This window comes from Lissotriton helveticus, chromosome 7 (genome assembly GCF_964261635.1).
Source record: "Lissotriton helveticus chromosome 7, aLisHel1.1, whole genome shotgun sequence".
NCBI lineage: Eukaryota > Metazoa > Chordata > Amphibia > Caudata > Salamandridae > Lissotriton > Lissotriton helveticus.
In genome coordinates, this window is record NC_136068.1 from 831,973,716 (window position 1) to 831,996,353 (window position 22,638).

At 41.9% G+C, this 22,638-nt stretch overlaps 1 protein-coding gene across 1 annotated transcript in view; it reads right to left on the reverse strand.

Annotated features, from left to right (window-relative positions):
- The window catches only part of ADAMTS2 (ADAM metallopeptidase with thrombospondin type 1 motif 2), a 1,744,160-nt gene that overhangs the window by 503,621 nt on the left and 1,217,901 nt on the right, over positions 1-22,638 (reverse strand). The window contains exon 10 of the mRNA XM_078653324.1: positions 20,554-20,667. Coding sequence (XP_078509450.1) covers positions 20,554-20,667 — 114 coding nt within the window. The remainder of the gene's footprint in view (positions 1-20,553; positions 20,668-22,638) is intronic.

The window sequence follows — 22,638 nt, forward strand, 5'->3', positions numbered from 1 at the left end:
AAGAGCCAATTGTTTTTTTTTAATTCGAACAATTAGACCAACCTGGAGTATATGATCAGCGAAGATTGCCAGTGCACTCACAAATGAAGAATTGGCAGCCAATGTTTTCTCACTTCCATCAGCTAATTCTTCCAGAGAGGATCACTTGATCAATACATTGAATAATTTGCTATAGCCCTTTTTGACAGCAAAAGTGGTACTGATATTTAGTGTGGTTTTGGATAGATACTCTCTACCCAGCTCCTTTTACACGGAGAATGTATTCACTTTTTGGAAGCAGAGGAGGAGTTCTCTGTTCTGTGGGTCATAACTATCAATGTTGTTGCTAATCTCCGATTATAAATTCCAGATAAAATTCCTGATGATGAAATTAGCTAGTGTGAGCCACGGATCGATGAGGATTAGACTGAATCTATTTCAGGTTGTTTGCTCACCTCGAACATCAATTACTTGATAAGAAATTTGGATTTTTGCCAAATGTAAAGGTGCAAAGAATGCATTTCACCTGATATACTGAAAACTTTTCATGGAGGTTTTTAAAGAACATTTATTTCTCACCCCAGTTTACCAGGTTGCTTCTCGCCCTTTTCTATGATGGCTACCACAACAGAGCTGATTCATAATGGCACCACTGTGGGTTCTGTTGAGGTGGAAAGAGTCACCCAGTAGTGTAGTCCTCCCTCACTGCTTCTGTTTGCTGTATATCCTGAGCAGTTATACAGATGCACATGGCAAAATCAGGCCAATACGTTCAGGTTAAAGCTGTGTGGTGCTGCTAGAACCGGGCTCACTCTGACGATATTGCCTTGAGCTTGTGTTAAGAAAGCAGATTTGTATGCTGAGTTTCAAATCTCTAACTTGGTAGCGCATACCTGCTATTTAGGAGCACAAGTTATGGGGAAAATCAGAAGATTTGCACCAGCAGAAGAATGTCTTGCATTTATCCATGATCAAACAAGAGGTCTCTGTTAGAAATTGGATTACAGGTTGACAGGGACAGGGGCCATGGTCAAGCAACAACCACAATCCTAGTTAGGGTAAGGTACAAGCAAACCCTAAATGAACCAATGCTCACCTCTGGTAACTTGGCACAGAGCAGTCAGGCTTAACTTAGAGGCAGTGTGTAAAGTATTTGTGCAGCACTACAAACAGTAAACTATGAAAACACCACGCAAAATGATTCCTATAAAAATAGTTTTAATTTTAATAAATAAAACAAGTCCAAAATGGCAAAATTCCAATTAGTAGAATGGAAGATATTGAATTTCAAAGTTTTAAAGTAAAATAGTGCAGAAAAGTATATAGCGCCAACTGTGGATATCTGGTTTTGCTGGAGCAAGACAAAGTCAAAAGTTAAGGCTGACCGCCATAGAGCGTGGGCCGGCTACAGTAAATCAGTTAGGCTTCTGAACTAAAGTACCTTAAATCTTAGGTTGTGGAGCGTTGTGTGGCTTGGCGTCAAGATGCGTTGCACAGTAGAGGTGATGCGTCAGTTCTGAGATGTTAGAAGGATGTGGTGCCAGGTCCTGTTGCACTGATGTCGAGGATCCTGTCAACGGTGCTTGCAATGCGAAGTCTTTTGTCGAGGACACAAGGCGCAGCAGAGGAGATGCATCAATTCCGATGCGTGGTGAAGCTGCGGTGTGGAGTTTCAGCGTTGCCATTGAGGCTGCCATTTACGAGGGATGTGAGGAACTGATACCTGGAAAAGCAAGAGCAGCTGTGATTCTGAAGGTTATGCGTTGGTCCCAAGATGCAGGAGGTGGCGGCAATGCGAGTCTTCACAATGCGTACAATCCAAACAGCATTGTTAAGCCGTTGGTTCTGCTCGGGAATGTGCCACGCAGTAGAGGATGTGTTGTTCCGATGAGTCCACTGATGACAATACACCTCAACCCCAATTCTAAGTGTCCATTACTGGGGTGGCAGCAATTGAGAAGGTCGACTCACAGATTGCAGAGTCTAGGTGCAAGAGCAGAGTGGTTGAAATTCTGTTATGTCCCTGAGACTTCAGATCAGGAGGCCAGCCAACTAGCCCTTGAAGTCATTCTGAGCTCTGGGTTCATGACAAAGGCAGTTCTTGTCACCCAGGCAGGAGGGCAGCAGGCATTAGGTCAGAACAGCGAGGCAGCATTCCATCTGAGTGGTAGTCATTCAGTAGAACAGCAGTCCTTCTTCCTGGCAGAATATCCACAGGTCCAGAAGTATACTGAAGTGGTGGTGTCTGAGGTCCACTTATACCCAGTGATACCTTTGAAGTGGGGGAGACATTAAAGACATGCATTTGAAGCGCACACATGTCCTCCCTTCCTGCCCTGGCTTCAGGCTCACTACAGGGGGGTATGGAGCCCTTTGTGTGGGGACAGGACACACCCTATTCAGGTATAAGTGACGCTGTGCCTAGCTCCTCCCTCCCATCCTGCCAGAGATGGCTCATTGAGACACACCTAAGCTTCCACTGTGTGATGCTGTAGAAGGAACACACAAAGCCCAAATTTCCTTGAAGGGATTGAGTTAGCAGCACCCATCTAGGGCTGTATCTTCAAGGACTTTGTTGGCACAGAATTGAGCACCTGTGTATTCATATAACCTGTGTTTCTCAGAGTTATAGCTTTATGTTCAGATAGCACAGCTCAGAAAAAAGGAATCAAACAAACTTGACCACCTTGGCGCTATTAATAGAGAACACAGAAAAAATGAACCAACTACCATATGAGTGCTTTGTCGATATAAAAGCCGCCTTTGACCGTGTGAACAGGCTGAGACTATGGGAAAAACTAAAAGAGTGGGGGTTGCCCCAAGGTCTATTAAATGCAATAATCTGCTTGGACAGTGACACATGGGTAAGGATAAAACAAGGACAAGGGTCCAGTTTAACATCTATAATTAAAACCCAGGACGGCCTAGAACAAGGCTGCGTCCTAGCCCCCTGCCTATTTAACCTATATCTGGCAGACATAGACAGAAACCTAGAAAACATCGACAGTCACGCCCCGAAAACGGGCAACGTTTTAACCCCTTCGGTGCTCATGATGAGCTGAGCTCGTCATGAGGTACACCTCTGCTGTGCTCATGACAAGCTGAGCTCGTCATGAACACACCCATTTCCATTATGATCTAGCACAGCAGGGGAAAAAGTCAAGCAGCCAAGGTGTTAATTCCAATTTTGCAGTACGCAGATGACATAGTCCTATTAAGTAAAACGCCACTCGGGTTACAACGTCTAATAAACAAACTACTACTCTATCTAGTCCAGGAAAACCTTGAGCTGAACAAAGATAAAACAAAAGTGCTCCAGTTAGTGGAGCAAAAGAAAATCAAATTTAAATGGGCAATTAATGAGTCAGCGCTGGAAGAACAGGAATCCTATAAGTACCTAGGCGTAATTCTTGGACAAGGCCACTCAAATAAGGAGCATACCCTGGCAATAAAAGCAAAGTAACAAACACTAATCTATGTGTACAGGCAATTACAACTAAAAATGGCCGGCCCGAACTACACACATCTCTTAAGGGTAATGGCTGCACAAATTTTACCAACACTGTCATATGGCCTTGCTACGTGGCTCGGAAGGGAGGCAAATATATTAAATGAAGTACAAAACAAAATATACAAAGCAGTGTTTAAACTGCCACAATCAGCCTCTCCAGCCCAAGTTCGCCTTGAATTCGGCCTACAAAATCAAAATTTCCGGTCAACGACCTGCTTTGTCAAATTATGTCACAAACTCCGTTCCACTCCAATCGAGTCAATGGACAACATCTGCTGGAACGAAATAAAGTATCAGGAAAGCCAGCCCCCAACAAACTCATGGGGAAACTACTTGAGGACTTGCATGTCCGAACTGGAATTACTAGAAGAATGGAAAAAAGAAATAGACAATGCATACTCCAGCAAAGTAGCCAATGGTGCAGCAAAAAGGAAATCTCTGTTAGAGGACAAAAAAACACTAACAAGACGGCGACATGCATTGACAGTAATCTCCGCTTATTACCAACAAAAGCCACAGGATTACTTGGTCACCCACTTTAGTCAGTATTTAAAAAAGATTTATATTGACTATCGAATGGGTCAGCACTCTTCTAAGGACTTAAGACCATCCTGGAAACATCAAAAAGAAAAAAAGCCCCCTCTGCAGACTGTGTGGATACCATGACAAAACCCTAATGCACCTACTATGCGTATGCCCGGCACTCATGGCTTTAAGAAGACAACAGCTACGAGGCATTTTTATCACACTGAACATACACTCTTGTTGGCAAGCAGTAATAAGCTGGCTAGGAGGTACCTCTTCCATCCTGGCCTGTCGCGGAGTTAAATTCATGATTGAGGTTAATAAACAGTTACAAGAAACCTAAATGAAAAAAGTGGGAAAAAAATTACAAATCTTTGGGCAACAGGGGACTGACTGAGCCTGGAAGAACATCGAGGCACCTTAGCTTCCATTAAATCTTTAACTAAGACTTTGAACTTAAATAAGTACTGTATCGGGGGAAACTAAGAATGGCTTTTAAATTTGTATAGGGTTCTGACAGAATAAATGTATATTTTTAAAGCACTTCATTTTTTACCTGAACTATTATTGTAAAGATTTTTATTAATCACTCAATAAACTAAACTTGAACTTGAGTCTGCAGCACCCATCTGGGGCTGTATCTTCAAGGACTTTGTTGGCACAGAATTGAGCACCTGTGTATTCATATAACCTGTGTTTCTCAGAGTTATAGCTTCATGTTCAGATAGCACAGCTCAGTAAAAAAAGGAAGAGGCCGCCCTTGTTTACTGTTTACAATCAGTACTATCTGAAAATAAAGCACTAACTCAGAGAAATTTCAGGCTAAATTAATTTAGTTTCCATGATGCAGGCACATAAAATAGGTGCTTAGCTCTGCATGGTGCCGGCAAAGCTCCCTTCTGTTATAAAAGGCTTTAGGGTTTAATTCTATGGCAGATTTTTGGAACATGTTTTTAAATATTGAAGCTAGAAGGGGGTCATTTGGGACCCCTTTGGTAGGGGCACAATGTGATAAAGCATGATGTGCTAGCTTTGACATTTTTCCAGAAAGTTCTCTGAAGAATACTCTGAAATATATCTACAATTTCAGGTCTATGTTAGGACCTGAACCCATGTGCTATGTACCTGCCATGAACTAAGCGGATTTTGGGAGGGAGTGCTCCAAAAAACCCAAACTATTAGAGAAGTTTTAGGAATTAAAATTCTTCCAGAGACGTGTATGACTTTGCTGGGTTATAGTATTGCAGGGCTTTATCTCCTAAAGGCTATTGAGCATTTTTCAATTTTGGCACTCTAGCTTCTAGGCTACTTATTGCCAAACACTGTAGGTCTTGGGTGCGTCCAGGTTTGTCAAAATAAGATGGGTCAAGCTATTCCAATATGCTAGAGTTCAGTTCTTGAAATTACATCCTACATTATGTTTCCTGGAAGTGTCACATAAACCCTACTTTTCCTTTTTTCCACACCTCCACTGTCCTGCTGCATTACATTTTGCTTTCTCAGCTTAGAGGTGGGACAGACGCCCTAAACCATCCTGCAGTTTTCTAACCTCTCACTTTTATCTTACACCATTCATTCTGATGCATCTTCTACCTATCTTCGTTTCTCTTCTTTTTGTCTTTGTTAGGGGGTTGAGACTCGCCTCAACCTGCCTTTCATTTGTCCACCAACCACCCTCTATTTACCTTTCCACCCTATATCTGTGTATTGCACCCATTTTCTAACCTGTTTTCCTTTGGGCAGTGTCCCCCATCCATGCTCCCTCTCTTTTTATGGCTGAGTTGGAATTATAACAAACATTGGCAAAGGCAACAGGTCTCACCTTTGCTATGCAGCATCGTTAAAGTAAAAAAAAAGCCTTTGACATGGCCACCTGTGTCTTTTTGTATGCGCACACAGTCAGATTGTTAACTAAAAAGAATGTAACACGTGAAGAAGCATTATTTATTATGTTTTGTTTTAAGCCATCAGGCTTGGAAGAAGAAGCAACACACTGGAGCATGGGGCAAGCAAAGCAGAAATTGGAGGGTAGGGGTGAGTGACGTAGCAACACAGAGAGGGTGGGGGGTGCCAAAAGCAACACGGGATGAGGTGCAAAAGCAACCTTGGGAGGAGGGCTGGAGGGGACGTGAAAGCAACTGGAGGAGCGCAGGAGTGGGAACAATAGAGGAGTCGGAGTAAAGAAACATGTGGACTTGGGTGGGGCATAGTACACAGGTGAGTGCAAGAGGGACGAAGCAGTCGGGCAACAGAGAGCAACACAGAGTGCAAAGGGAGAAGTGTACATGAGTGAAATGGCTCAAGCACACTCATTCTAAAGGAACACCACGCAAAAGAGAAAAAAGTAGTGCTTGAAAAGCAAGCAGTGAAGCAATGATGCCTGCCAAACAAAGACACTTGAAAGAGGTAATGTTCACTTGGAGGGACAGACACCAGATAGATAAGCAGGCAAATGAGAGTGACAAAGAAAATAATTCAATAGTGATCAATGGGCGAACTCCAAGTGCCTCTCTGTTCTTGGTAAGACACAATATGCTTTGCAGCAGACAAAGCATGCGTTGTCTAATAGCTCGACCTAAAAAGCAAAACTGCATCTCATCCAGTAAACCAGAAACTTCTGTACAGTTATAAAAGTTAGTTAAATGTAATCTCTTACTAATCATGTATGATAAAAGAAATGGATCCGTTATTCATTTAGCATATGCCGCAGCATTTTCCATCTATCCTTCGTTTTGAGCGCATCAAATCAAAAGTTTTAATTTGATTTCAATTCTCTTGAAATATTGTGTGGCTTACCAAACATGGCCATAATCCAAAATATTTAAACACAAATTTAAACAAACATATATGAAAAATATTTGCATCACGCTAATCAAGGAAAAATGTGACTCAGATTTCAAATGAGTTGAATGCACATTTAAAGATCCTTCCAAAGCACTCTGGGCCACATGTATGACCATTTCATTTTGCGACTCGCAAATTGCGAAGTTTAGCAACTTGCAATTTGCGAGTCACAAAATGAAATGTACAACAGTGTCTCAGACACTGTTTGCGATCCCCAAATGGATCACAAGGGACCTGCCTCATTAATATTCATGAGGCGGGTCTCAAATTTGCGATCCATTAGTAATGGCCAAAACTCACAGGATTGGTGACCTGTTGGGGTCAGCAGGCCATCCTGTCGTGACTGCTTTTTAAATAAAGCCTGTTTTATTTTTAAATGCAGCCCCTTTTCCTTAAAGGAAAACGGGATGCATATAAAAAAAGAAAAATGAAACGTTTCTTCCACATTTTTTAAGAGTAGGCAGTAGCCCATGGGACCAATGCCTGCTCTTATAAAACGTTTTTACTGCCTGTAAAAAAGAGAAAGGGGTACTCTGGGGACCCCTTCCTGTTTGCGACTGGCTTACCACCTACTTGAAGAAGGTGGTTAACTGTGATTGTTTTGCAATTGCATTCCAGTTACAAAACAATCATCCCTGGCCTTGCAACTTGCTATTAGGAAGCAACGCCCTTGGCACACCCCTTCCTAAAAACCACTCGAGTTGGTAAAAGGTTACTGTCTTGCAAAATAAGGTTGATACATGCTACAACCCTTTTTAGCATTCACAAATGGCCGAAATCGCAATTTGCGACCACTAAAAAAGGCAGTACATGTGGCCCTCTATTTGTAACATATGGATCAACATACGTAATACAAGGCTATTGCTTTACTCACATGTGCTGTCTCTCAAATGTAAATCTGTGTCAAACATCAGTTGCAATAACTGTTTAAGCAACATATGTTGTTGCGAAGGTCATCCATAGAATATTTTAGAATATACTCAAAATATACAAAATATTGTCACGAAATCAGACTCTTTAAATAAGTAAATCTGAAACTGTTTAGGGAGTTCACGATGGTTTTATGACCAAGTGCACTTTCAAACAAAACAAGCACTATGTGTTCTCTTGCAGTAGAAACCCAACAACAAACTGAGTATCAACAATTAAATTATTGGAAAAAAAACAGATCACAAACTGAAAACATAAAAGACACTCAGAAAAGTAAAGAAGGCGCCTGAAAATTATTTAAAGCCAAGACTGATCGTCAGCAGACGTTTACCAGGCATTTTCCGGTAAAAGGCAGACAAACGAAAACTTGCATTTGCGGACTGGTGTAGACAAGTTATAATGACGAAACAAAAGAAAAAAAAGTTATAACTACAAAAGGAAAGAAAAAAATACATAGCAACGAGACGAAACAAAACAAAAATATAGAGTGCCGTGAGTGCTGCCGTCGGCCAACGGTCGTCACGGGCACTACCTCCCCAGTGCTGCGTGCGACCGCTGGACGTCCAGTTCAGCACTGGATAATGGACAGCGCAGCACTGGGGAGGTTTATTTACAAGCTCCTAAGGTGTTAACGAGATACTATAACTAATAAATAGAAAGCAGGAAGCGGCAGGCTGGTTAATTATTTATCAGCCTACATGCAGTTCCTCCCACCTCCCAATTTCACAGCTGTGGACGCTATTGCACCAGTCACATGGTGTGACAAGGGCATGAATAGAGACAGCTTGGTGAAGAGGGCGAATGAGGCCTGGTCCAGTGGAATGTTTCACAGCAGATGGAAGCTCTAGGTCCGTGGCTTGAGAGCCAGTCATGAGCTCGATATGCGACAAGCTTACCAAGCCCTGCTGGCATCTGGGCTACAAGTTCCCCTAAGATCAGTCATGTCTTTAATGGAACTCATTTTTCAGGTCATGCTGAACACTTGAATGCCCCCCTTACTTTTTGTTTTACGTCTAACTCCACAAACACGCAGTTCGTTACTGACTGCGCCTGGTGGCTCGACTCCTGAAAACATGCAAACAAAGGTTGCCACTGGTGTATATTCGGCCTGCTGCTGATCCTATGGCCTCGTAAGGCTGCATACGGCACCTGCACGGACCCACTGTCACTCAGCACAAGTACAAAACAAGGTGTGATTGAGATATCTCCAGTTCGTAGAAAGCGCAACCAGTCTTGTGCCATTTGTGCCAGTGAAGAGTCAGAAGAACTCTCATGCCTTGATTAACCCGTTGGCTGCGTCGAACGTTCAGCTCCAGTGCTGAACGTTCGAAAAACGGGTGGGGCAGCGTCGGCCAACGGACGTGCGCAGCACTACCAAGGTAGTGCACGTGACGACTGTTGGCCGACGGCAGCAGCCAACGGGTTAAAAGTTTATTTGTTGTTGTTTGTTGTTGATTACAAGTCTGGCAGTCCCATCAGACACACAGGGCGCCGCCCTATTAGAACTTTGGTAGTCGGACTACCATTGCACCGCCGCAACCACCAGGAAACTGCACTCCCTGTCAGTCCCGCAGCAGTCTGAGGGCTGCAATAATCTTGGTGGTGCCATGAGGACCGCCAAGCATATTACAACTTTCCTCACCGCTAGCGGTGTCATGGAGGTTCTTCTTCCATGTAACTTCTGTCAATGGGGAATTTGCCCCGTGCATGGAGTTGCATGCAGGGGGGCACCTGTTTTGCCCACCTGTAGTTATTTACCCCAGTTCCCTCACTGGAAGGAATGCACAACATGGTGCTTTCCTTCCTGTGCAGGAATGTGCACTGGCGGTCCCGCTGCAGTGCTGTTTAAGGGTCACAATGAGTCTTTAAAGATCACCGACGTGGGACTCCACATCGCACGCACGCCAGACCACAAAATTACTTGTAAATTGGTGGGTGGGTGGCAGTGACTCTTGGCCAATAGTCATAATCAGACCCTTAGTGTCACCACCACCCTTGAATATATTCATACCACTTCTGGTCACAGTCATTGAAAGCAAAATGCTTTAGAATAATATTTTTACATACTAAGCTGGTCGCAAACTTATGCAGTATGTATTGTTTACAATGTCTTCCCCAAAGGATTCCGAAAATGTTTTAAGCAACTGGTCCATTGTGCGCATAGCACACATTTATCTACTAGGACCAGAACAGGAGAGAATGTGGTGTTAGGGCAGGACTGCCAACTTTAGAACCGGGGAACCAGCTTCGAGTCTCAGCGTCAGCTCAGCATCTTCTGATTCTGGGTAAATCACTTCCTCTCTTTGTGCCTAAAAAAATGATCGTGTCCCCGTGTATTGTAACTGCTGCTCATGTAAAGTGCTACAATACTTTTGGATCAAGTTTGCGCTATTTAAAATTGCATAATAAAATCCCACTATCGTGTGGAACATCAAATGTTGTCAGCAGTATTCAATTTTATAGCAATACCTCAAAGGCGGTAAGGAAAGCAACGGGGGCCAAATAAGGAGGGGGGAGGGGCAGGCAATCTACAGTTCACGATATGACGGAGATAGGTGGGAGGTAAGCTAGCATCCACTGGAGCGAGGGAGGGATGCATAAAGATAGCCTGGAAAATGATGCACTATTGGAGTGCTAAACTGGAACGTAAAACAAGCGCCTGACTCTGCTGTGATATGGAGCAGTTGAAAGACGGAATACATGCACTCGCATGGAGTGTGGGCATGAAATGATAACAACTACACTCGAAATGTTTCAGGCACAGGGAGATTATTTAAACAGGCAAAACATTAACAACAGTTCTACAAACGCTGAGGAATACAGTACTTGGGCTGCCAAACAGCTTAGACATCGTGAGCTTATTCCTGACACTCGTCTGTGTTTTTAATTTATCCTGCCCGATTCTTTTTAAACTTTTATTTTTGTTTTGCTGGGAATTGTGTTGGGGAAATCCTTGTATTTGGGCGGACCTTGCTTCTGCGTCCCTCGGCCAGGCTGAGCGCTGATTGGTCTGTTTCCTCCAATCAGCAGCTCAACCGGGAGGAGCCAGTTGTGCCCCCTGACCCTTAATGCCTGCCGGGGCGCGGACGCGCGTGCGCCTAAGGCATTCCCGTCTGCGCCCATTCTCGCTTGAAAGTCACCAGACATGCTGCTGGACTGTAAAGTGTGGATTTTATAATAAATAAAGATCCATGAAAAAGGAATGTTGATTGAATGAATCATTGTAGTTTATTAATGAAGTAAACGACATAAATACAGGAGCACGTCTGCATCAAGTGAAGATCAACAGCTGTATGTCGCAAGTACAGTTAGCATTCAATAGCCTAAGCAACATCACGAGCGATGCACTTTTGAAGAGAAACATTCTCTTCAAAAGTGCGCCCCATAGAACCTATATACATCACAATATTAAATAACATAAAAGAAATAGTATAACACTTACTTATACTCTACACGGACAGGCGGCCGCTAAGCAGGTGTACTCTCAGGATGATCTGGTCTCTATTGGCAGGTTGGTGAGTCCATGCGGCAATCTATTGGTTGTCACTCCTGAGGGCCCTTGGCTGTCAGTGCTATGGGTTTAGTTCCTGGGCTGCTGTATCCTTCCCACACCCCTCCTCTTAGGTGGTTAAACTGTTCAGTTTAAACTGCCGCTCGTTAGTAAGACATTTTGCTGAAATCTACGGCCTACTTGACGATGAGTCACCTGACATCTTCTTTTTGACAGAGACTTGGATCATGGCTAACATGGAGCAGAGCCTGGATTGGCTCAGCCCCAAGGCTTCAATATTGTAATTTTTAATAGAGGGGCTGAGGGTGGTGGTATCACTATCATCTGTAAAGCTGGTTACACCTGCACTCTTATGAAAGAGTACTTGCTGGGAAGTGAGTGCGTCCGATTCAAGATTGCCTTGAATGCCAACTTCACATTGTCTTGACTTTAGATCTATCACCCGCCTGGCCCCTCTAAAGAATGTAGGGACACACTGATTATTGCAGTAGGTATACTGACTATTAGATCAGCCAATTTTAGCATTATTGGTGATCTGAATCTACATCTAGACAATACTCATCACTGCGAGTTAGGCAACTTCTCCGCAGACCTTGCTGCCCTCCAGCTCACCCTGCAGGTCCTAGGCTGTACCCACTCTGCTGGCTACCTACTGGATCCATTTTTTTCTAATGTATCTACCCTCAAGGTGAACACGCCAACTCTGATGAGTTGGTCTGATCATTCCCCGATACCCATGACTCTTCTGGGAGTAGAGCCCCTTCAGGGCATAACTCGAAAATCAGTCTTAAAATGACTGTGGCATAAATTGGATCACGAACAGTTCCACGCTCTTCTATTGATATGTACACCTATCCAGATGTGGCTGAGAGTACTCTCAGATTCAGATTCAGATTCAAAGAACTTTATTCGGTTAAAAACAAATAACCATAAAAGTAACAGACATAAAAAAGACAGGTTACAATGATTACAACTCTCAATGGGTGTTCAGTCAGGGAGATCAGTAGACAGTTATTCAGTAGGAAATGGTTTATACCATTTCCAAAACCGTTTGTTTCCGTAATTTAGAAACACTTTTTAAAATTTTTAAAACCACAGTTACAGTTAAAACCGTATCCATTCTCTGGACCTCTAAAAAATCTGTGTGGCATCTGGTTAAACTCATATTTTTAAAAAAAGGGACAATAATTTCACTACGAGAGGCACTATAAAATCTGCAGAAGAAAAGGATGTGGATATCTGATTGTTGTGAGTTGCCATCACATGGGCAGGTGGGCAATATACGATTCCATGAATTCATACTGGGAAAGGACACCAATCTAAAAAATATACAAAATCTAAAACGAGTTAAAAGAAAGCGGTCATAGTTTGTCATGGGCAGAGATAGGTATGGCTGTACAGACTTAGTCTCACATAGAGTAAGGAGGTGTGCGTATACTGAATGTTTCAAAGTACTCTCTCCAACTGGATCTTTCACTCCCTTGATACCCTCATTCCCGCATGGTATAACAGCAATCTGGCTGCAGCCCGGAAAGTCTGAAAAAGTATGGAACAGTCGTGGAGGCGGGAATATGATCCAGTCCTGAAAGGGAAATATCAGGCATCTATTTAAAACTATCACAAGCCCGTCCAGAGGGAAAGAATTGCCTACTTTGATGTGATCGAAATAGTGGCAACTCAGCGAAATGCATTTTCTCCATCCTTAATGATCCTAAATCATTGGGGCAACCTAAAACACCTTCCCTCTTCTCAAACGGGCAATGTGAGGCCCAGGCCACCTTCTTTGTCAAGAAGGTTGAGAACAACTACAGAACTTTTCCCCATTCTGAGATCAGGATAGGCCCTCTCACAAGAGAAATGTTCACGATATGCAAGGAAATTAAATCAGGTTCCCCTGCAGACCCCCTTAAACCTGACCAATTTCTTAAATCCCTGTCTTAGCTCCTTTCCCCATTCTGCAAGTTGATTATATGTCCATGTCCACAGCGGTAGTCCCCAGGGTCTGGAAACTGGCCACGGTGGTCCCTCTATTAAAAAAGCCCACATTAGATGCATCTAAACTAGAGAACTACCGCCCCATCTCTCTCTTACCATTTGTATCCAAAATTGCTGAGCCTATATTAATTCCATTCTCACACAGTTCATTGAAAACAATAATCTGCTTGACCCTTCACAGAATGGGTTCTGCTCTCGTCACAGCACGGAGACGGATCTCCTTCCTGTAACTGAATATTTAAGGGGCACACTGGATGCAGGGCGAACGTCAGCTCTGATACTGTTAGATCTGAGCGCTGCGTTCGATACAGTGTCCCACCAGATTCTGCTGCAGCGCCTGAAGGAGGCTGGCATTGGGGGTGTGGCCTTGGGCTGGTTTATTTCCTTTCTATCCAAGAGAACCTTTCAAGTATCAGTGCCTCCTTTCAGCTCTCAGGTAGATGCGATCCATTGAAAGGTCCCACAGGAATCAGCTCTTAGCCCCACCCAATTTAACATTTACATCCAACCCTTAACTGCAGTAGCCAGAAGTAGAGGACTAACTGTGGTCTCTTACGCACATGACACACAGTTAGTGGTGGCTCTATCAAATGCCTCCTTGCAGGATGCGCTCAGATTCAGGGAGGACCTAACAGCCATAGCAGACTAGATGACCACCAACTGCCTCCAACTGAATGCGAGCAAATCAGAGATTCTGTTGGTAGGGAGAACTGCTGAACTGTGGAGTGAGCAGTGGTGGTCATGTACTCTGGGCTGCCCACCTGTCCCTAAGCAGGCAGTACAAAATCTGGGTGTTTGGGTTGACTCCGTCCTTACCTTTCAGGCCCAATCCAAAGTTGTAGCCGGTACCTGCTTTGGACTTTTACATGGGCTCAAGCCATTGTTAAGTTTCTTCTACTCCACCATCCGTCAGGTCATCATCCAGGCCAGTGTTCTATCAAGGCTGGACTATGCTAGTTTACTCTACCTGGGGGCGAATAAAGCTCAGATTCTCCGCTTACAAAGGACGCAAAATGCGGCTGCCTGTATGCTACTCGGTCTGCCGAGAACATGTCCTACAACAAGCGCCATCCGTAGACTGTACTGGCTGCCAGTGGCAAAACGCATTGAGTATAAAACTCTCTGTATCTCCCTCAGAATTCTGAACCTTCAAGCTCCTGTTATCTTGGCAAATCTTCTCTCACACTACGTACCCACTCGCCACCTACGCTCAATGGGCCAACATTTGGCTGTCATCCCACGGGCGAAACCAATTTTAGCAGGAGGATGAGCAGGAGGATGCTCCTTCTGCGTCCCCTGTGAGCATCAGGAGCATTAACAATCATGCTCAATCATGCTCAAAACACACCTGTTCCCTGCCTAAGGAGCCTCCAGTGCCTGCTCCATGGTGTCTTCAGCAGTTCGCAGTTTCAGCGCCGGGACGTCCCTTTGCTGGGGCAGCTGCACGGTATTTAAATCTGTTAACATAACATAACATGGGACACCGATATGTGAAACGCACAAGGAACAACAGGAAATAGAATGCTACAGTTAATAGAAACGGAGGACAAGTAAGTGGTAAGCAATGAAAAGTAAGAGAGGGACATAAGCCCCTTTTAAGATTCATAGTAAATACAATAGATTTCACAATCACAGTGAAGAGCTGTGCAGGTGTAACCTAAAAAGGACTTCTGTCATCCTCTACTAAATACTAGCTCTCCATCATGTCCCATTAAAAAAGAAAACTGTCTCCTAACTACCTTTATGTTGCTGATAGATAGTTGTTCTATATTTGTATCCTTTTTACCCACAGTAGCTTCATTTTCTGGGATCAGATGCCGGATTTGTTACCTTTTTCTCATGTTTGGTCATTCACACAAAGCGTATTTCTCATGCAACGTTTTTCAATGATTGGAGTTTCATATTGTGTTTTCTCATAATCCTTTTTTTATTAAACCACACACTACAGCTGTCGCTTTATAAGGCCAAGTCAGAAGGTGGTGGCAGTGTAGCTCCGACTCTGTCTATCAGCAGTGGTGCCATTTATGATTAAAAAGAGCTGCCGCAGGACATGCCTCAAATGCAGAGGTCATCCTGCAATCTAGGAACATCGACTGTGTGAGCTATTTATTGTCAGGAGAGGAGAAAGTCACCTTAAAACATATCTGCCATTGAGAATTGTAAGAAAATAGGAAAAACAAAAACAATTAAAGAAACATTAATATGAAAACACAGTAAGGGAAAGCACGTTTCTGCCACTGCTAAGAGTACATAGAATAATGCGGAAATAAAGACAAGAATTGCTAATCCAGAAGAAACAGGGCTCTTATTGCGTCATAGGCATTCTTGTTGCAAGAGACAAGTTGGCGTTTCCACATGCCTACTGCTATAAAAATATTTGTAGTGTGTTTTACTGCTGATGTGTGCATTGCTATTATTATTACGAGGAGATGATATAAACACAGCATTATCATATTCTAAAGAATGCCCCAAATAATGTTGCTATACCCTCAGTCCTGAATACTAATAATGACTTGGATAGGATCCATCCTGCAGTGATGTAAGGCTGCCTTTTAACTTAATCACACTGCTTCGATAATTTGCTGATATTCATGAGCTGTGGAGAGCTGTTGCTGACCCAGATCTTTGTTACCATAAATACTACTGTATGAGGGTCGACTGAAAATAATCTTGCTTTATATATTAACAACTCAGAGGCCACTGAGGCAGGGGAGTAACCTGACAAACATGTTCTCCACTCTTCCAGAGGAATAAAACAAACCGAACTCGTTGTGAGACTCCTGAGAAGGAAAACGGAAAAGCACAGAAAACATTTCACAATTTATTAACGTATCTCAGAAATATAATTTAAGGCAGGTTTAGTAATGGATGGATCCAGTGTAGAATCCTTACGGCAAAATAAATATACTGGTGATGTGGGAGAAGACTTGAAACAGAAATCAAAAAAACTGAGCCAGGTACAAAACTATCTGGATTTGAACCCCCCTGAAGCCACAAGCATAAGCAAAAAATGTTAAACTTAATATTAAAGCTTTTCATTCTATAAGCTGGATTTATTCATTGCATCTAACCATCACTTTTTCTGCTGCCCAAGTGAGTCTCCCTAAGTAGAAGTATGCGCAGACGCAGGTCACAAATCTGCTGAACCATTGGACTCAAGCTGCACCTCGCTGATGAAGCTCTAATGAGGCTGAAACCAGTCTGGGGTTGCTTATGTTTGATATGGACTGTCCTTAGAGGTTTGCGGCTAAGGCTGATAATGAGCTAAAAACGACAGCCTCCGAGTTATTAAATGTGGTTGACATTTCACCAATCACCCATTAATCATTTTTGCACTGTCTAGGTGAGTTTTGCTAAGGAGGAGTAGTATGCCCAGGCATCCACCTACCTTTGCTGTGCTATAGGACTCAAGCTGTACTCCACTGGTAGGTCCCTGTCTTTAATCCCACAGATGAGTTAAACAATGGAATGGAATGTGACTCCAATATACCATCTGTTACTTTTGACGGAAAGTCAGAAAATGCATCTAAAAGTACCACATGTTGGTTATGTTATCTTCAATAAGTATGTTGTCCACCATAGATAAATTCCTTTCTACATCCTCTGTGCTTCCTCAAGACTGTCCACATCTCATGAAGCCAGATATGTAATATATTTATTAGTTTTCACTTAATATTCATGAGGCTTATGGGGCTGTATTGTAATGGGTTATCCTTTTAGCCTTTTCAATAAACAGGGCACACGTTGTCATGTTATAATAAGCAGTGGAAACACCAGGCCCTGATGTTTGATATGGACTGTCCTTAGAGGTTTGGGGCTAAGGCTGATAATGAGCTAAAACCGACAGAATAGAATGCGCCTCCGAGTTAATAAATGTGGTTGACATTTCCCCAAGCACCCATTAATCATGTTTGCACTGTCTAGGTGAGTTTTGCTAAGGAGGAGTAGTATGCCCAGGCATCCACCTACCTTTGCTGTGCTATAGGACTCAAGCTGTACTCCACTGATGAGGCTGAGTAAGGCTGACATATTTCTACGGGTGCTTGTGATCCCATTTTCAAAGAACCTTACCTGCAAGTTTGATCTAGACCTTCCTTTGTGGGTACGTGGGGGAGGGGTAATACAAATTTGCATATGGAAGGTCCCTGTCTCTAATCCCACAGATGAGTTAAACAATGGAATGGGATGTGTTGGTTATGTTATCTTCAATAAGTATGTTGTTCACCATAGATAAATTCCTTTCTACATCCTCTGTGCTTCCTCAAGACTGTCCAAATCTCATGAAGCCAGATATGTAATATATTTATTAGTTTTCTCTTAATATTCATGAGGCTTATGGGGTTATCCTTTTAGCCTTTTCAATAAACAGGGCACAAGTTGTCATGTTATATTAAGTAGTGGAAACACCAGGCCCTGATGAATGACGTGAAGGCTTCACAAAGGGGCTGATAGCCACACTCACAAATTTCATCGGAGCCTTCTGGAGGGATTATATTATAGACAAGAACTTCATTTAGCTCTTGCTAAATCTCTGATGCTCTTTCTACTTTTGTCAGGGAGAACTATATTTATACCTTATTTGGATTGCTTAAAGTCTTTGGACTCGAAATGCTGAACAGAGCTATTTTACTGGTATGATTCCCATGTTACTATGCCACCACTGTCACTGTGAACCTTCTAGTACTAAGTATCACATAGAGGCCTTCTATTGTTGGAGTAACTCGATCATCAAATTCTTTAATTTAAAAATAAATGGTATTTACATAACAAGCATTGGCATAGCCAATAGGTCTCGCCTTTAGGACCTTATAAGTGTTTAGCCATGCAACTGTTAATGTTGTTGCATTAAGGATATTGTGCTGCATAACTAAATACTTATAAGGTCCCAAAGGCGAGACCTAGTGGCTATGCCAATGCTTGTTTTTCCTATTGAAATCAGTGGAGTGAAACTCCTCCACCTTAGCAGAGGAGCCCTCACTGAAAACAAAGGCCATGCCTGCGACCCTAAATAATTATCAGTGATAGAGATTAATTCAAGCATTCCAACTCACACTTTTATGACTGCTTCATATTAAATATTCAGTTATGTACAAGCGAACATCATACTCCATTTAGGCAAAACAATCTCAAAAAATGACAAACAGAAATATATTTCTTAAAATAATGTATTGGACTGAACTATCAAAATTCAGATATTGAAAAACATTGTTAAAATGTTCTGAAATGCGCTTCATTTTGCTTTGCCAAGAACTTTAAGAATGAACATCAACTGAATGCACTTCTGGGAAGCATTTTTGGATCGACTGCTACTGTACAAATGATGCATCTCTTTTAAAAATATCATTAAAATGTATTGATTTTGTAATCTTTGTTTACAAGGCTCCCTGTGCGGTTGCCACGGCTCCGGCTCTCAACGGAGTGGATTTCTCGCTAGACTTTGGGATGGTGTCATCGAGTCAAAGCCTTGCAGCAGTGCGAGCACAGGAGACATCAGTCGGAAATGAAGAGGGGGAGGTGGGCTCACGGTTTACGTGTGGTCTTAGCCAGTAAATCACCTGGTTGCAAACACGAGCACGAGAGTGGTGCCCTCACCACAGCGAGCCATGTGTTTTGAATTATTGCGCCCTTGTCTAGGCACGATAATTCAAAACATATGGCACCCGTGCGGGTAACCGCAAGCAATAGGCCACACACGCAGGAACGTGTGGTGAGCTTTTGAAAGCCCCTTACTATAAGTCTCTCCAGACAGCGCATGCGCCCTGCTATAGGCTCGACCTAAAAACAAACATCATCTCCTACATTACATCTTCAATCAAGCCGTAATTACTTTGCACATTTAAAAGAATTGAAGTTACATATATGCTTCTGTCTTTCTCAGATTTCACACTATACTATGTTCAATTTGCAAGTTTGTTTACATTTTTTGCGCCAAGTTCACAGTAGCACAATAAATATGTAAAATGGACCCCCTGGGAAAATATTTCCCAACTGAAGTATAGAGTCACCAGTAGTTGATTGCCCACCTTTGTGGCTTTCTATAAGATATCCTTCCCAATCTTGGGGGCAATATTGCATGTTGCGCAAGGGGAAGGCATCTTATATATTGCAAATAAGGAAAACTCTACTGCTGATTGTTTAACTTCTATTTAAAGCATTCAAAACAAGGCATCATATTATCTTCTTCAGTCTATTGTAACACCTCACTATCAATCTTATTGCTTCCGCAGATAATACCCAAGGCTGGACTCTTAGGCTGGCTGATCAGAATCTACTTACTTACAATTTCAAAATAAAAGTATGACTGTTGAAGACTGCTTTTCATAAAAGTACTCGCTTTGCAGAACTCGTTTCCAGGTGACATGGCCTTTCCAACTTCTTTGGGATGTTCCTATCATGAGTTTACTCCGCACATTCTTCAGTAACAATTATTATGAACATCTATTCCAGTGTTCACTCATTGTTTTAGTTCCTATAAGAACACCTTTTGCATGCAAGAAAGATCTGTCCCAACTGCTAGGTTACTTGCAAAGCTCACTGACACTACTGAATATGCTGCACTATATAAAACATTTAAATAAATAACGCAAATTAAGCACACTTTGGCTTTCTTACATTTTTTGGCTGCTTGGTTTTCTCCTTGATTTGAAGAGAAAACAATAAAAGGAAATGTTATGTTCAATGTGCACTTACCAAATCTCACTCATTCGCTTGCTCAAATACATTCTTTTGTTACAGATGCAAAAACATGTTTACATTCGCAATGTACTTTAATTCATGAATTCCTTTAATACTATTTTGATGGTCCTGTTATCTTTACTTTACAATATCACCGTATTTTTTATATTTACACCATTGCAATATTTATAAACTCCAAACACCAACACAAAAACATGGTTTGTATCTTCTTGGGCTTTATAAACTATTTGATAAAACGTTATATTTAAAATGTTGACTTAAAAAACAACAAGCAGTCTATTTTTTAAACTTTGCTGTAAAATTATACCTTTCAGATTTTTTTACAACTATTTTCCTAAGTATGGCTGTTAATAGCTAATGAATAAGAGTATTTATAATGTTGCTGGAAAACTACAGAGTTAACTTTCATGTAAGGTGTAATATTCCATTTTGTCTGAGAGTTATTTTCGTTTCATGACATTGCAGCACAAAGAATAGTTTGACATTTCTTGTAAGAGCTAATTACAAAATTGAAGGAAACAGGACAGATTTATAAGAGTTTAGTGCGAGTTATTAGCCTCACCTTCCCAGGAGAACACATTGTTCCATCCAGCGGAGGACCTTTCTTTGTTTTGCAGAAGTAGGGGTTATCAGGGTGACTACACCACAGCTGTTTACATGGATCAAATGTGCGGAACTAGAAAATAAGATATTTATCATGAGCAAACTTCGTTTCTGGAGTAAATACATGACACATCCACCACCACATAAAATATTGATCCAAATATATTAGTTACACACAAATCTTTCTTAAATTAATATTTTTCATAGAAATGGACATGAATATTAGAAAATAATAAGTACACAATTACAATATCATTTGTCTGATTTACAAAGTGACAAAAAACATAAAGAAATCAAAAGCACTAAAGACACATGCGAATGCATGAAAGAGATTTACGAAAAGATTAGTGACCCCCAAAATGTTAAACGTCCATGGGGTTTCTGCATTCGCTAAAAACCTTCTCACCTTCCCTGAAAAGACACTGATCATATAATACATTGTGTTCACATCCTTACTGCCAATAACTATAAATGTGTTTATAATCTAGCTTGTTTTCTTTGAATGCACATTAGAGGTGTTTCATCCGCACAAAAGGTGAGCAGCAGGTACTGTGCAGCCATAACACGTGACCCACAAAATATAATGTGTGATTTGTTTCTTAATGTGTGTTGGGTTCTTTTTATGGTTATCCATTGCCTTATAATTACATCATGATATTACTGCTTGCTTGCTTACATATTTTGTACACACGTGTTCAGTTCAGAAGTAGTTCACTGGAAACTGAAAACATCTCTACATTACTCTTTCATTGGATCCAGATTGACCTTACTCTTCTATTTCTGGTAAGTTATTAACACTGGGTGGACTTCTTGCATATTTCTTAGGAACTCAATAAATATATGCCATCCTCATATACTAAGAGTAATTTACCGACAGTGGTTGAGAATTGTGCACCGACTTTTGAGAATCAATTCTAATTTTGCGAATTTACCGATGCACAAATAGGTCGTTTCACAAAATACATAGTTGCAGGTGGTGGCAGAACGACCTGCCTAATGAATAAAGCAGGTCACAATTGGGGACTCTTTATGATTGGACACAATCATAGGATGGTGGCCTGCAAGGGTCAGCAAGTCACCAGGTCTGTTATTGTTTTAAGTGTATAAAACTGTGAGTTGGCAGTTGTCACATGGACCACTGCCAATTCTCTCTGAAATATTATGAAGGTTCACAAAGGGGAAGGAGCTCAAAGGGGACCCCTTTCTCTTTGCAAATCAGATATCACACTCTTTGAAGCATTTGCTAAATTTTTTGAGACTGTAATTGAGGTCATAAACTGTTGATGTATTGATAGCCAACTAAGCCCCTTTCCTGCTATTTTCTCTTTGGACAAGGCCACAAAAGCCATTTTATTTTCTGAAATGTAAAGGATCTTTTGTACATAAAGAAAAGCCCTTTTGTGGTCACAAACCTTGTGATTTGAAAATTGCACATATTGTAATCGCATATGATCTTTGTACGTATGGCCCTATGTTCCTCTTGATTTGCAGTTATTTCAGAACTGAGTAATTTTATGCACCTCTTGTAAATAACTTCTTTGTTGACCTCACAATTTTTATTGTGGGAACACATCAATCACAGAACTAAGTAAATTAATCTGTTTCTTTCAGATATCATCTGAGTTGAACTCACATGCATTTTTCTAGGAACAAATTAAATGTTGTGGTTCCCTGCACATTCTGGAAGTTTATATTACAAACGTGCAAGGAAAAATTGTGATTTTAGGCAAAGTTTGAGGTTCGCAGGGCTTTGTGGGGTAAGAAACACTCAGGGTACACCACTCTGGACTTCTCCGGGTGCAGAGTTTTCACAAATGTCTGGGTTTAGTGGGTTTCCCTAGCCGGCGGCCAAGGCTGGGCACAGTTAACACAACTACTCCACTGCCAAATCTGGTCAGTTTTTTGACAGGAAATGTTGATGTCTCCACACTATGTTTTGGGGCCTTGTCTGTCACGGACACTAGGCACAAGAAGGGTAATGTTATTATCGTAGCAAGTGGAAGAACGCCGGGCAGTAGGAATTTTGTTGATGCTTTTGTATTCC